At 36.1% G+C, this 17,144-nt stretch overlaps 1 protein-coding gene across 7 annotated transcripts in view; it reads right to left on the minus strand.

The window, feature by feature from the left end:
• LOC136035961 (probable phosphorylase b kinase regulatory subunit beta) overlaps positions 1 to 17,144 on the minus strand; it is a 121,892-nt gene that overhangs the window by 66,672 nt on the left and 38,076 nt on the right. For all 7 annotated transcript variants that reach the window (XM_065717853.1, XM_065717848.1, XM_065717847.1 and 4 more), the window contains exon 10: positions 8,669 to 8,922. In XM_065717853.1, coding sequence (XP_065573925.1) covers positions 8,669 to 8,922 — 254 coding nt within the window. The remainder of the gene's footprint in view (positions 1 to 8,668; positions 8,923 to 17,144) is intronic.

Raw genomic sequence — 17,144 nt, forward strand, 5'->3', positions numbered from 1 at the left:
AGCAAAAATCAATTCAACTTAATTAGATTGCTGACTCACGTGTTATATTAAATAAACAAGCTTCCATCTTTAAATTGTTTTGCTAATCTTCCGTATTAGACGAGGAATTCGCTGTCAAAATCAAGGAGGCACTTCCCCTTTTTTAAATTACAAATGACGCACGCAAAAGGTAGATGGTAGATCAGGATTTATCTTAAGGAGCGTTTAACTGAGTCAGTAGTCTGATTAATTTACGGAGCAAAAGATTGGATAAATTATTATTATGTGGAAGAAAAGAAAAAGAAATAAACACAATTCGGTTACCTAGGATTTGGTTCAAAGATGGGGGAGAGGAGCCAATTTAAGGGAAGAGGGCTGAACTATTGCAGGTCATTTTTAGGTCTGGATCGACTGTTAAATAATCAAAAAATATCCATATTGACAGTACGGATAAAAGAGATCTTTGAATGCAAATAATAATATGAAGAAATGTAGCTTTTAAGCAGCAGCTTAGTGCGAGCGCAGGGACCTCCCTAAAGACTACAGTCGGGAGGATCATGTAATAAAGCTTCAGTAATCAAAACACTGAACTAGCTAGACAATAAAAATGGATAAGAGGATAGAAAATTCCCATCTATCTTTTTCCGAAAAAAGATTTGTTGGAACGAGCAGACCGCTAAAAATGTCTCCAGTAAGATGGTTAGTATGGAACGACAAAAAATGAACTTGCAAGTTATAATTTTTTTAAGAGAATGGAGGCTCTTCAAAAACTCCTGGTATTCGAGGCAGGATCGCATCTAGGATTTGTGTTCGGGGGTTATAAAAACTTTAAAAAACGCATCGAACACTTGTCTATATTTTTTTTTTTTGCGTTTTAACGATTCGGACAAACATTTTTGGGGGTGAGGTTTCAACCCCTTAGCCCCCTACTCTCCGATACAGCCTTGCTTTGGGGGATGTCTCACTTTATCCGCTTAATTTTTAACATTTTTTAGCAGAAGAACTTATCAGAAGAATCTTTCACCACTTTCTAACGACTATTCCTCTAAAAGATGTATTATACACTTTTTTGTCGTTAGTGCACAAACATGACGTTTCTTTCCCTACGTTTTGTACGTCAAGTTCGAATATATTTACGGAAGTAAGTCACATATATTTCATTACATGACCAGATTTCGAAATAATATTCAATCTATGCACACGAAATGAAAGATAACGCATGGGAAAAGACGACAAGAGTAAAAAGGACCCAAAGTAAAATCTTCGACAATCTAGAATCAATACGTAGAATAAATGGTAAATATACAGGTGATTCTATTATTGATGAAGGAACAAGGTAAACACACTACTAGAAGCCTTTTCCAAATATAATAGGTGTTTTCCTCGAAATTGACGCCCGCCTCATGGTCCCTTGTATAGCTCTAGGATATAAGTTTATACAAAACTAAAAAAAACATATATTTTTTTATCATATTATCACGTTTAATTCCATTTGTATCTGCATTCATAAATCATTTGAAACAGTACTTGGTATCCAGCATAGTCTATATAAAAATCTTTTAGAATCAGATATAGATCTAATGGTTTTGATGAGTCAAGGAACTCGTTCACAAAAAAAAAATGATCAGATGTAAAACAACAAAGAAATGTATTGATTGGGTCATACATAGGACAATTTTGGGGGAGGGGCTGCATATGCAAGTAAAATGACTTTTGTGTTTAGAAAGAGCGTAAAAACGGCATCAAGAAGAAGGTTCAACTTGTACCTAAATCAGTAACGGAATTACGCATATTTACCAAATAAATGAAGTGGAACTAATATGTAAACAATGTGGAATATATATTCATACAGGATAAATCTTGCTTGAATAAATATACCACACATTATCGTATTCCAATAAGTCATTCATCAGCTATTCTCAGAAACTTGGTTTCAGCAGTAGAGAAGAAAACTCACACAGCACCCTCCAGAAGCAAAGCTTCAGCAGGGTTGACAGACGAGCAAAGAGCAAACATTGGGGTTTTTACAAGCCCAATTGATTACTAGACTTTTTTATGAAAAAAGTTCTAAATTCTGGTGCCAAAAAAAAAATTATTTTCCCTTAATTTATGTATCAAACAGTTCGTGATAGCGAACTGTAGTAAGGAGCGACCCGGCTCAATAGTAACCAAAATTCTAAAAAACGGAACTTTGATACCAATAGTTACATCAAAAGAATCGCATTTTAAAACTGATCTTAAATATATAAGTTTCATCAAATTTAGTCTTACCCATCAAAAGTTACGAGACTGAGAAAATTTGCCTTATTTTAGAAATTAGGGAGAAATACCCCTTAAAAGTCATAGAATCTTAACACCATCAGATTCAGCGTATCAGAGAGCCCTACAATAGAAATTTCAAGCTCCTATCTACAAAAATGTGGAATTTTGTATTTTTTGCTACAAGACAGATCACGGATGCGTGTTTATTGTTTTTTTTTTCCAGGGGTGATCGTATCCACCCAGTGGTCCTAGAATGTCGCGAGAGGGCTCATTTTAACGGAAATTAAGAGTTCTAGTGCCCTTTTTAAGTGACCAAAAAAGTTGGGGGGCCCCTAGACCCCCTCCCACGCTCATTTTTTCCCAAAGTCACCGGATCAAAATTCTGAGATAGCCATTTTATTCAGCATAGTCGAAAAATCTAATAACTATGCGTTTGGGGACGATTAACTCCCCCACAGTCCCCCGTGGGAGGCGCTGCAAGTTACAAACCATGACCAGTGTTTACACATAGTAATGGTTATTGGGAAGTGTACAGACGCTGTCAGGGGATATATTTTTTTTTGGTTTGAGAGGGAGGGCTTGAGGAGAGGGGTTTATGCGGGGAAAACTTTAAATGGAGGAATTTGTCATGGGGACAAATAATTTTCATGAAGGGGAGACAGGATTTTTTTTAGCATTTTTTTAAACAATGAGAAAATAAAAATGAAAAAGGTTTTTTCAACTGAAAGTAAGGAGTAGCTTTAAAACTTAAAACTAACAGAAATTATTACGCATATGAGGGGTTCACCTCTTCTTAATAACTCGTTCTTTGCTCTAAAGTAATTTTATCAATTTCAATTATTTATTCTACGGCCTTTGTGATTCAGGGGTCATTCTTAAGGAATTGGGACAAAATTTAAGCTTATGAGAGGGTCGAACCCTCTCATATACGCAATAAGAACATACGAAAATAGAAGTTCGTTACGTGAGTCTATTCGTAAGTTACGTGTATTTTTACTAATTTAAAAAAAAACAAGTTTTTTTAACGGAAAGTAAGGAGCGACATTATAACTTAAAACGAACAGAAATTGCTTCGTATATGAAAGGGATCTTCCGTGATCTTCCTCATCAACGCCTCGCCCCTTTACGCTAAAGTTTTACTCTTTCTCTTAACTCTACTTTTTAAAACAGTAAAAAACTTTAGCGTAAAGAGCAGGGAGTTGATGAGGAAGCAGCCCCTTTCATATATGAAGCAATTTCTGTTCGTTTTAAGTCTTAATGTCGCTCCTTACTTTCCGTTAAAAAAAAACTTCTTTTTTTTTATTTAATTTCTGAACGTTTTTGAATCAATGCATGTTTTGATTTTGGCTCTCCATAGATGAACAATTAAAACAAAATTTGCATATTTATTTTTTTGGCTAATTGGCTTTCTCATAGTTTTGATCGAATGATTTGGAGAAAAAAAGGGGTGAGGGAGAAGGCCTAGTTGCCCTTCGATTTTTTTGTTACTTAAAAAGGCAACTAGAACTTTTAATTTTTTAAGAATGTTCTTATTAGTAAAAGATATACGTAACTTACAAATTAGCTTACGTAACGAACTTCTGTATTCTCATGTTTTTATTACGTGTATGAAGAGGCTCACCTCCTCGTCAGCACCTTGCTCTTTACACTAAAGCTTATATTTTGTCACAATTTCTTAACAATAACCCCTGAATCACAAAAGCCGTAGAATAAATAGTATGAAATTACTAAAAATACTTTAGCGTAAAGAGCGAGGTATTACGAGGAGGTGAGCCCATCATATGCGTAATAATTTCTGTTCGTTTTAAGTTTTAATGCTTCTCCTTACTTTCAGTTAAAAAAAACTTTTTCATACTTAAATTTTTCTTTTTTTTTAAATAATGCTGGAAAATCCTGCGCTCCCTTCATGAAACTTTTCTTCACCCATGACAAATTTATCGATGGTAATTTCCCTCAACATATCCCACTCTTCTCAACCCCTTCCCCCAACCGAAAAATCCCCCTGAAAACGCCTGTACACTTCCCGATAACCATTACTATATGTAAGCACTGGTCAAAGTTTGTAACTTGTAGCCCCTCCAACGGGGACTGTGGGGGAGTAAGTCGTCCCTAAAGACATAGTTATAAGGTTTTTCGACTACGCTGAATAAAATGGCTATCGCCTAGGTGCCCTACAATTTTTTACATCACTTAAAAGGGGCACTAGAACTTTTCATTTCCGTTAGAATGAGCCCTTTCGCAACATTCTAGGACCACTTGGTCAATACGATCACCCCTGGAAAAAAAAAACAAAAAACAAACAAATAAACACGAATCCGTGATCTGCCTTCTGGCAAAAAATACAAAATTCCGCATTTTTGTAGATAGGAGCTTGAAACTTCTACAATTAGGTTATCTGATATATCGAATCTGATGGTGTGATTTTCGTTAAGATTCTATGACTTTTAGGGGGTGTTTCCCCCTATTTTCTAAAATAAGACAAATTTTCTCAGGCTCGTAACTTTTGATGGGTAAGAATAAACTTGATGAAACTAATATATCTAAAATCAGCATTAAAATGCGATTCTTTTGATGTAGCTATTGGTATCAAAATTCCATTTTTTAGAGCTTTGGTTACTATTGAGCCGGGTCGCTCCTTACTACAGTTCGTTACCACGAACTGTTTGAAAAAACGTTCGTAAAAAAATAAAAGTTCTAGTTGCCTTTTTAAGCGACCAAAAAATTGGAGGGTAACTATGCCTACTCTCCTGCTCTTTTTTTCTCAAAATCGTCCGATCAAAACTATGAGAAAGCCATTTAGCCAAACAAAACAAATTACTATGCAAATTTCGTTGTAATTATTCATGTGCGGAGAGCCAAAATCAAAACATGCATTAATTCAAAACGTTCAGAAATTAAATGAAAAAACAAGTGTTTTTAACTGAAAGTAAGGAGCGACATTGAAACGTAGAACGAACAGAAATTACTCCGTATATGAAGACAGTTTTTTACTGTCTTTAAAAGTAGAGTTGAGAGAAGGAGTCAAACTTTAGCGTAAAGAGTGGGGCGTTGAGGAGGGAACAGCCCCCTTCATATACGGAGTAATTTCTGTTCATTTTAAGTTTTAATGTAGCTCCTTACTTTCGGTTAAAAACACTTCCTTTTTTATTAAATTGATAACACATTCTGTTAGGGTAGTGATTAAAGTATTTCAAATGATTAGGCAGATGGTGCCGAAAAAATTTGAAAACGAGAGGAATTTGAAATTTTTTAAAAAAAATTTGAAAAATTTGAAAACGTTTGCAAACGTAGAGTTCATTTTCGATATTATATAAAAAAAAAAAATTATATCTACTTTTTCGGTCTAGAAACAGAAGGAATATTCGGTGCAGAAGAATACAGGGCTACTAATTGTACTGTTTTGCTAGTACAAAGGAGTGGAGAGCTCGTCCAAAATGCGACTTTTATTCTCGTCCCTTTTCATCTGCTGACCCGTCTACTTAGCGCTAAGTTTTTTTTTTTGGTGGTAGTTAATGTTGTATTTACGTTCGTTTTTTGTTAATTCGTTCTACGCTTGTTTTTTACAAGAAAGAAAATGAATATTTCCTATATGTTTTTTAATTTTTATAGATTCTTCAAACTTAAAAAAGTACACATAAAAATCATAGGAATATAATAAAATAAAAAAAGAAAATTATACGTTAATTTTTTCTGCTTTTTTTTGTGGCAACTAGGGATTTGAATGGTTCAATTATACATTTGCAGAGCATCTCTTTTATCTTAGCAACCCCTTCATCGAGAAGGGGACGACTTCAAATTTCAACTGAGGATCATAATAAAAAAAAATTATGTGTTGGTATTTTACGAGAAAAACGAGTTACGTTTTATCCAAAAGTTGTATAGAAGAAGGCCTAGTTAAAAGTTAAAATCCTTTAACTTATGGCTAAAATTGTGGCTTAAATTACCACAGTCTTGCAACTTTTGGTAAATTAGAGCCATCGAAGTAACTTTTGACTTGTTAAATGCCTAAAAAATGCATTTTAGATATCTAGAACTTTTGACTGGAGCATTTTCCGGACGATGAATTTCTTTCAGACAGTAAACACTCCTTTCTTATTCATGGTCAAAACATTTTACTCATTCTTTTTTTAGTGGCTATTCATTTGGAAGTTTGATAAGCTAACCGGTGCACCCAAAAAGGGGTGCTGATTGCCAAATGTAAGTGGAACATTTTTTTTCTTTTCTTCATAGGAAATACTCCGGCATGATTTTTCTTCTTTTTTTTTTTAATCTTTGCTTAAACTGAAAATACCTAAAATCATAGTCCAACAAATTCAGGCTGGAATAACTAGGGCGGCTCTTGCATAAAATATTGTATGAAAAATGTTAGATCTTTTGCACATCGTAAAACGTATGTGTATGATCTTTTTAGAGGACTTCTACAACTACTACTACCAACTCACTGCAGCACCACGCCGTCTGAGGCCAACACATATGCGGACGTTACCCATCCACCCAAATCAATTTAAGCTTCACCCTTCACAATTCTTCCTTATGATCTCTTCCCACTCCATTTGGGGACGCCCTACTTTTAGTTTTGTCCAAGATAGATGGCAAAGAAGTATAATTTTTTGGCAATCTGTTATCCTTCATCTTAAAACTGTGATAATCATCCTATCCTTTTTTTCAATAAAAACCGTAAAAAGTGGGAATGAACATCATTATCTACACAGCTTATTGTTTAATATACGGTCAGTTAAGCGAGCATCTAAGATAATTCTTAAAAATTTTCCCTGAAAATCATTTTAAAAATCTTTCTCAGCCCTTCGAAGCGTCCACATTTCAGAGTCATGCTTGACCACTGTCATTACCATAGCTTCTCTGGCTTTAGAGGACTTACAGTAAATAAACTAAAAGTTAACTCAAGCGATACTTAATACCAAGAACAGTAAGTCACGTCCCAGCTCAAGCAAGACAAATCAGCCGGGTGATTGACGCTGAAAAACAATTTTTTGTAGGATGAGAGAGGCATAAAAATTCGAAAAGGAGGTATTAAGGAGCCCTTTATCAAAATATTTCTGGTATATCCAGAGCATTCTGAAAAATATCCTATACCAAACAACGAAAATCAATTATTCCATGACAAAGTAGACTGTTCAGCAAAACCGGTTCGACTAATACTTTCGTGATTATTGTGTTAGGAAGATGACGATAACCGGGAATCACCAGGTTATTCACGACACCCAAAGCAGGGGAGCGTAAACTCGAACCCTTTTGTACTCCAATAAAAAAAAGGAAGAAAAAATAAAAACTTCCTCTTTAACAAATATGTTTTTAACATCTGGGACATGGCTCTTGTTCTTTTTACTGCTCTATGAAACTTCACCTATTTGGAGTCAACACAAAAATTGGATTCTTTATATATTAAAAGGTAACTTTGCTCAGGTAACCCCTAACTTCATTGACCGAAATAGAATCATTCAGATCCATAAACTTAAAAAATTGACCATTTCATTTGCCTCATTTTCAAAAATCTGAGATGTTCTGGAGGTATTTTTTTAGATGTTCTTAAAGCTTCATTGACCGAATTAGATCTTCATTGACCGAAATAGAATCATTCAGATCCATAAACTTAAAAAATTGACCATTTCATTTGCCTCATTTTCAAAAATCTGAGATGTTCTGGAGGTATTTTTTTAGATGTTCTTAAAGGTACCTCTGACACCACCATAGCTGGTGAAGTAGTTAAACCTTAAGCCTTTGTGCTAAAAAACATTGTTGGACTGTTTTATAGATCCAGTCCCCTTAATTGTGGACTCATAATTTCAGCTACACTTAAATCAAAGACAAATAACCAGAAAAACAAGAGCTAAGAACTCATATGGCACTTCTGACGAGGTCGAAAGAGCCAAGAGCCAAGAGCTCATATGGAACTTGTGACGAGGTAGGAAGAGCCAAGAGCTCATATAGCACTTGTGACGAGGTCGGAAGAGCCAAAAGCTCATATGGCACTTGTGACGAGGTCGGAAGAGCCAAGAGCTAAGAGCTCATATGGCACTTGTGACGAGGTCGGAAGAGCCAAGAGCTCATATGGTATGAGCTCTAGCCAAATTCTAAGAATCAATAGATTGATTTAAAAGGATAATCAGAGGCTTAATGCCGGTCGAGATTTAAAATAAGAGCTCTGAGACACGAGGTCATAAATATCAAAATTCATTAAGATCTCATCACCCACTCGTAAGTTTAAAATACCTCATTATTGCTACCAAACTACTGGTTCCTCGAATTTAGGTTATTAACAACAAGTGTCATTCTTTACTTATCGTTCATTACCATAAACTGTTTGATGGAATTGACAGACAGAATTACAAGCTTTAATAGCTGCAATATGAAATAATCCACAGCAAATATGTCAAGTAACTTCAACAGAAAACCAGAATGAACTTACCTGAAACGCCGAATATCGTCCACCTCTCCTAGGGCGATTATAAGATGGCAAATATCGTCGTATTAAATCAATTTCATTAATGTGCACAAGGCCTTCAGTAAGCAAATCAGCGATGACATACATAGCTTGACCCCAAAGAAAGATGTCACTAGGAGAGCCTTCTGATGAAGACTGACGGAATTGACTTCCTGGATCTTGGCGCTCATACTCAACTGAATCTTCCGGAACAAAAAAGTATTTTGGGACAATTGGATCTGTAAAAGATTATAGATTAGTGGCGATTAGGAATGACCCCCCTCCCCCTTAGGAATAGCTCTCTGGAACAGCCTCCCGGACAGCATTAGGGGTGCTGATATAGTTTTTTTTTTGGTTTCAACTTAAAAAATTTCTTCATAGACATAAAAGTGGGGATTCTTTCATGGTTTATGTGTCTGTTGTTCATTGAATTAGTTTGATTTAATTAGACGAACCATTACGAACACTGTAGCAGAAACCTGTACTTTTATTCAAATTGTATATTTTCCATTTATTTGTTATTATATGGATTGACGAATCTAAAGGGGACATTTCTATATGTTTACCTTCTTCTATCACACCCCAAATATATATAGTGCTATAGACAATAACGGTCAAAACCAGAATCTAAACAAATTTATTGCAAATGCTATAAAAATCAGGTATGTAGTTGATTTTACAATAGTCTAAAATAAACCAACCATGTGTGCTTAAACACCTGGATGTGTCAGAACGGATATTTTGGGTTTGTAAGGGGGGTTTTTCGAAAGTATTTCTGTAAACTCATAAAAGATCTAGCAATTTCTACATTGTAGTCTAAAAATAAACGACAGCACATTATTTTTTATGGAAAATTCTAGTAAACCAATGAACTCAAAATTCTAGTGAACTCAAATTTTTGATGGAAAATTCTAGTGAACTCAAAATTCTAGTGAACCAATTTTTGCTATGGTTGAGCAGTTCGAAAGTACTTGACAAAAAAGTTTCCTGAGACATGAACTGTCAATTTGACAAAAAAGTTTCCTGAGACATGAACTGTCAATTCAAGGACAAAGTTATAGTCAAAAGCAAAGAGTTTTGAGCCTCATAGAATTTTGATTTCTCCTTGACCGGACCAAGACGGAGGGTAGCAGCCTCTTGTCCCTCTTCTGTCCACCGCCTTCATCTGTCACTGAACTGATTGAAGCCAAATCCTGTAAAGTGTCACCATGTAAAACAGTTCCTAATAGCCTCCTTTTTTCATCGTTACTAGTTACGTAACTTCTATTATTTAGCCAACGACTAATTTTACTTGTAAAACTTTAGAAATCAATCTTTCTTGGCCATCATGAAGATGAACTTTAATGTCCTTTCTAGTCAGTATTTGCCAGAAAGTATAAAATTATGTTCTAAATTGAGGTAATTCCTGATGAGGATGAGGACATTTGGGGACTAATCCGTTAGTTGCACTGATTTTGTCTAAAGTAAATAGAGAATTATTCAATTAAAAGTAATGGTGGATGATGAGATGTAATGATGTTTGATAGAAAAATGACAATGAGTTCAACAAATGCATTTCTGTACATTATTTGCGCACTAACAACTAGGGGTAGAGCATTTTATCATTCCATCGTGAGGGAGAAGCATCAAAAGCTCATTTTTACGCACGGATTTTTCAAATTTCCGAGAAAGATCCTTCGAATCCATGTGCAAGAGAGATAGGGAGAGAGTGGATAAGTGGAATATCATCCTTTATTTTAGAAATATATTTGGACAAAGAATGCCATGTGGATTCTGGCGAGTGACAGCTCACCTGTTATTATGGAACTTAGCGTAAACTAAAGGACTACATTTGTATGCTAATCTAATTAGGGGTTGGGAGAAGAAGTGTATCTCCCAAGAAAGATAAGTTTTTAAACAGCCCCTTCCTAAACTAAAAACTTACTGTAAAAACTGTAATATATTTCTTTCCACTTGAGAAAAGAAGGAAGTATATGGATCAGGCTGTACAGCAAAACAGTCCTTACTTTTGCCTAATTGTTATTGGGACAACTTTTTGACTAAATATAAGGGATTAGTAGAATAAGGAATGAATTTTTTTTTGGGGGGGGGCATTTTTCTGATAAAAATTACTGGATAACATCAATGAGAGAGAAGAATCTTGGGGAAGTTCTGAAGCTAGGAAAATTTCTGAGACTAGGAATGAACCATAAATCTCTTTTTATCTGTAAATTGATGATGGACCGTATAGACGTAAATTACGTGCTTGTAGTTAAATGTTGTCGACTGTTGGTTTTTTTTCAAGATTTATTTATTAAGACAGCTTTCATAGCATTTGAAAAGGCCTCAGCTAAATTACACTGTCTCTTACAACACATGAAAAAAAAAGATAAAAAAAAACTAAGCATGACTATTCATGCTGACTATGACTATATGACTCATATAGACTATATGACTATAGACTGTATGACTATAATGACTATAGTCACTTTCTAATCATCCTTTATATCTTTCTTTCAATTGTCCTTTAGATAAAACTCGTGTGTTTTCCCACATGGCTACAACTTACAGGACCAGGTTGACAAATCAAATTAGCGCCATGAAGGCATTGTTTCTACTGCTTAACGCCTTGTAAGGGTCGGAAGATGAATAAAAGAATTGCCCAATCACTTCGTTCTGCATCTCATTGGTAAGAACCTGTTTGTCGAGTATTGGCTATGAGGGCAGTAAGAGGAGGTAACAACCTACTGCCTTTTTCACTAGCAAGGAGCAACTGTCCAAAATTGCACATAAGATGGAATTTCCTTTCTCTCAGCCTTGGTATTTTCAACATTGCAGTTGGAGTTACATACGTGTCATATTTGGGGCCCGGTAGGATTATATCACGTGTTTTTGAACAACCTCCAGATCGTCACTTAAGTAGGCAATGTCGTGCATCTGTGGTCCCCAAACAGGGCACGTGTATTTTAGGAAGGGACGTATACAGTAGATAAACGCTAGTCGTAACTGATTCACTGGGAAAGATAGTCATCGTGGTGTAGTCAGTGATTGCAAAAGCATAGCTGCCCTTTTTCATGAGGTTAGAAACATGGTAGCCGAAAGAACAGTCAGTACTGAAAATTCACACCAAGAGTATATGCAGTTGAAGTGGTAGGGGACCAGGGTTCAGGAAAAGCTACGTCCCTTTTAAGCGGATCAGAACACATCCCTTGTTTAATTACTGTTAATTTGAAGCCCATTATTCCTGCACTGATCAGTCAAACTGTCTATCAATTCAACTCGGAACTGGGGTATTGCTTGGGATTTATCGACGAGAAATTTGAGGAAGGTGGACAGATCATCGACGTATTTAAAGCGTTCATCAAAGTCAACGAGGACGTAGTTGTTCAAGAACAGTAAGGCAACCAGCTTGGTACCTTGGGGAGCACCACACGTTATTTCAGCCCAATCAGAGTGGAGATCTCCAGCGAAAAGCGCATAGACACACTGGCGATAGCTTCTGAGGAAATCGACTACCAACAGCAGGGTCTATTTTCTAGCCCCCATTTGTTTCATGCTTTGTACAGCAGTAATATGGCGGATTAAATCGAACGCTTTACGGTAATCAGCGAGCAGAAGGTTAACTATGGTAATTCCCCTGTCTAGCCATTCGGTTATCAGGTGATAGAGGCGCACAAGGTAATGGGTAAGGCTGCTTCTTGTTCATTTCGTCACGGCCCTTGTTGGCCTTTGTGCAGATAAGTTCCAACTTTCATTATAGCGTAATAACAGCTACTAATTGAGATTTAAATGCTCGGCTGAACTGCTATATGTGAAGCAATAAGCTGTGCAAAACTATTGTTTATATCCGAATAAGGCCATAATGAATGAAAGGTAAAAATAACGAAAAAAAAGATAATGAAAAAAAGGCTATAATGAAATAAAAAAAAATATATAATGATAATAATAATGATAATGAAATGAAATAATGAAATAATGATAATAATAATGATAATTTCATAATGATAATGAAAAAAAGGTCATAATGAATGAAAGGTAAAAATAACGTTTTGTCAACACAACTGGATAGCTATTATTCATAATGGCAATCCTGGAAAAACTGTGCTTTTTGGCAATCCAACGTGGACCAATTGAAAAGACCACTGTCCTCAAATGAAGCGGAGAGAGGTCACAAGAAAAGATTTAAAGAAAGTAGGAATTTATTGGATGAAGTATCCAGTGCGACTTCGAACAGGGTGGGTGCAGAGGAGAAGCATGTACTGGGCTCATGTGGTTTAGTTCTGCAATGAGGTGTTATTAGTAGTAGTAGTAAAGGACTACCCAATAAAGAGCTGCTCAAGACTGCGAGCAGCAGGAAGCTCTTTGCTGACAGTTTTAAAAAGGATTACAGATAAATGAAGAAGATATGTATTTCTCGAAGGCACAAAAATAATATTTGGACTTTAAAAGTTTGTGTTTACTTACCAGAAAACTAAAATCATTGAACTGCGTTGAAGTATATTGGCAGAGGAGGTGATAGCAACAAATTTCAGCCCAAATTCCTATGCACACAATAAGCAAACAAGGCCTTTTTTTCGGGAAAAACATATTTCTCAACGGGAGGGGGGGGCAAAGTTGATTAATGGGGATCAAATGACTGTGTTCGGTCTCTAGAATGATTAAATAAAAAACTAATTTTTTTAACTGAAAGTAAGAAGCCACATTAAAAGTTAAAACGAACCGAAATCACTTCGCATGTGGAAGTGCCTGCTTCCTCATCAGCGCCCCGCTCTTTACGCTAAAGTTTTTTTACTTTTTAAAAAGTAGAGGTAAGAGAAAGGGTCAAACTTTAGCGCAAACAGCGGTGCGTTGATGAGGAAGCAGGCCCTTTTAAATACGAAGTAATTTCTGTTCGTTTTAAGTTTTAATGTGGCTCCTTACTTTCAGTTTAAAAAAAACTAGTTTTTTTTATTTAATTTCTGAACGTTTTTGAATTAATGCATGTTTGATTTTGGCTCTCCGCACATAAATTATTAAAATGAAATGTGCATATTAATTCTCTTTTTGGTTAAATGGCTTTCTCTTAGTTTTGATCAGACGATTTTGAGAAAAAAGGGGTGGAGGAGGAGGCCTAATTGCCCTCCAATTTTTCGGTTACTTGAAAAGGCGACTAGAACTTTTAATTTTTAACGAACGTTTTTATTAGTAAAAAATATACGTAACTGAAGAATTAACTTACGTAACGACCTTTTATATTCTTATATTTTTATTATGTATATGAGGGGGTTTGTCCCCTCGTTAATACCTCACTCTTTACACTAAAGCTTAAATTTTGTCCCAACTCTTTAAGAATGACCCCTGAACCAGAAAGGCCGTAAAATAAATAGTTGAAATTACTAAAAATACTTTAGCGTAAAGAGCTATTTAGGAGGAGATGAGCCCCTCATATGCGTAATAATCTCTGTTCGTTTTAAGTTTTAATACTGCGCCTTACTTTCAGTTGAAAAAACTTTTTCATATTTATTTTTTCATTATTTTGTTATAATAATGCTAGAAAATCCTGCGCCCCCTTCATTGAATTTCTCTTCCCCCATGACATATTCCTCCAAAGAAAGATCCTCCCACATATCCCCCTCCCCTCAACCACCCCCCAACCCAAAATAATCCCCCTGAAAAACGTCTGTACACTTCCCAATAACCATTACTGTATATAAAGACTGGTCAAAGTTTGTAACTTGCAGCCCCTCCCCTGGGGACTTTGGTGGAGTAAGTCATCCCAAAGACATATTTATTACGGTTTTCGACTATGCTGAACAAAATGGCTATCTCAAAATTTTGATCCGTTGACATTGGGAAAAATGAGCGTGGGAGGGGGCCTAGGTACCCTCCATTTTTTGGTCACTTAAAAAGGGCACTAGAACTTTTCATTTGTTAGAATGAGCCCTCTTGCAACATTCTAGGACCACTCGGTCGCTACGATGAACCCTGGGAAAAAAAATAATAAAAAAATAAACACGCACCCGTGATCGGTCTTCTGGCAAAAAATACGAAGTTCCACATTTTTGTAGATAGGAGCTTGAAACTTTTACAGTAGGATTCTCTGATACGCTGAATGCGATGGTGTGATTAAGATTCTATGACTTTTAGAGGGTATTTCCCCCTGTTTTCTAAAATAAGGCAAATTTTCTCAGGCTCGTAACTTTTGATAAAAAGACTAAATTTGATGAAACTTGTATATTTAAAATTAGCATAAAAATCCGATTCTTTTGATGTATCTTTTAGTATCAAAATTCTGTTTTTTAGAGTTTCGTTTACTATTGAACCGGGTCGCTCCTTACTACAGTTCGTTACCACGAACTGTTTGATAAAGTGGTTGAATTGTCTGATAAAAGGTTTCCAGCAGAAAAAGCCCTGTGCGTCTCTTGAACCTAAATGGGACATTCAGAAGAAGTTTCGCTATTGTGAGAATGAGCGTAAGTCTAACTGGAATGATATTTATGAAAACATGATTGTGGAGGTGCCAACTTCGTCAACGAAAAAACGAAATTAAGACTTACTTCAAGGCTACGTTCCCATTAACAGCCATATATGAGTTAATTTCTCTTCGTTATATATGGTAATTAACTAAAAAACCTTTTTCCGCGAAATAAATTTTCAAAAAATAAAGAACTCCATTAAACCAAAAATAAGCAAAAATAAAATCAAATAATCTACCAAGCGTAAAACTACAATAAGTCAGCATCGATAAATATATGAAACCCAAAGGGAGCAAAAATAACAAGATATAACCGAGTCAAACACAAAACGAGCAATAATCGACATGAGTAGGGCTCAAAACCCTTGTGCCTTCCCAAGGCTAGAACATAATTTGCACTCTGATCAAATGAGATTCATTTGAATTAAATACGACTACCCATTCCATAAGAGCCTCATATGCCCCCAGGGCATAACTTAAAGCGCTATCCCCAGGGCTCTGAGGGATTGTTTCAACCCTGACGCCATTATTATATGTTCTTTGGACTATTTAAAAAAAAATTACCATCGCACAATTTTAATCAGATACATTTGGTGAAAAGAGGGGTAATTGGGGGGGGGACTAGTTAACCTCCATCACTATTGACTCTTGAAAGGGAACTAGAAAATCAAATTTCAAACAAATGAGCCGCCTCAGAAGTTTATAAAATTTTCCCTTTCATAAGAACCTTAAATGCCCCAGGCGCAAAACTTACAATCACCGCCCTCATGCTCTGGTGGTTTGTATCAACCTCAAAACCCTTGTTATACGATTTTTCGGCTCTTTTGAATAAAAGAACTGTCTCAAAAAATTGGATGCATCTCAGGGAAACACGACGTGTTTGTGTGTGTTGGAGAGGATAGCTGCGTTCTGATCACTTCAACTCTTAAAAAGAGCACTAGAACTTCTGATTACCAATCAAATGAGTTCCCTCCAAAACATAGACGATCCCCTTTTCTATAGGAACTGAATATGCACCAGGGCATAAATTAAAACCCTTTCCCCTTAGAGCTGTAAGAGGAGGTTGGTCTTCCTCACACATATAACTTCCGAACCCTTCAATTACAATGAAATAAATTGTTATCTCCAAATTTTGATTGGAGGTGTTAAGGGAAACGATGAGCGTGGAGGGGAGGGGGGCTGGTTGCTCTCAAATTACTTTTGACTCTTAAAAATGACACTATAACTTATAACCTTTTATCAAATTAACCCCATCTGAAGTTTATGTGACCGCCCATTCCATAAAAACTATATATGCCCTCATGGTATAGCTTACAACCCTATACCAGGTTGCTGGGGTTAGTGTCAATCCTAGGGGCATTATTCTATGTTCTTTAGACTATTTTGAACAAAATCACTATCTCATAATATCAATCAGATATGTTTGTTGAAAAGAGGAGTTGTCGGGGAGACGGGGGGGGGTCAAATGCCCTCCATCACTTTTGACGCTTAAAAACGAACTAGAACCTCCAATTTTCAACCAAATTAGGCTCTACTAAAGTTAAACAATCATCCCTTCCATATAAACCTTAAATGCCCCTCGGCGTAACTTACTACCCTCACCCCCCAGGCTCTGGTGGTTTGTATCAACCCCAATAGCCTTGTTATATAACATTTGGACTTTTTTGAATAAAATGACTGTCTCAAATTTTTTAGATTGTTTAGAGAAATGATGGGCGTGGGGGGAGGTCACCCTCCGGTTACTTTTGAATATCAAAAGGGACACAATAACAAAAGGGGCACAAGGACATACAACCTTCACCCTAAGGGGTGGGGGTGTCATTTTGAAAGATATAATTTCTGGACCTTTCAACTACGTTGAACAAAATGAATATCTCAAAATTTTAATTGGATATGTTTGGCAAAAGGGTGGGCGTGGGAGGGGGGTTAGTTGCCCTCCAATCACTTTTAACTATAAAAAGGGCTCTAGCCGTTTCAATTCCAATCGAATGAGTCTTTTTTGAAGTTTTTACGACAGCTCTTTCAATA

This window comes from Artemia franciscana, chromosome 15 (assembly GCF_032884065.1).
Source record: "Artemia franciscana chromosome 15, ASM3288406v1, whole genome shotgun sequence".
Classification (NCBI taxonomy): Eukaryota; Metazoa; Arthropoda; class Branchiopoda; order Anostraca; family Artemiidae; genus Artemia; species Artemia franciscana.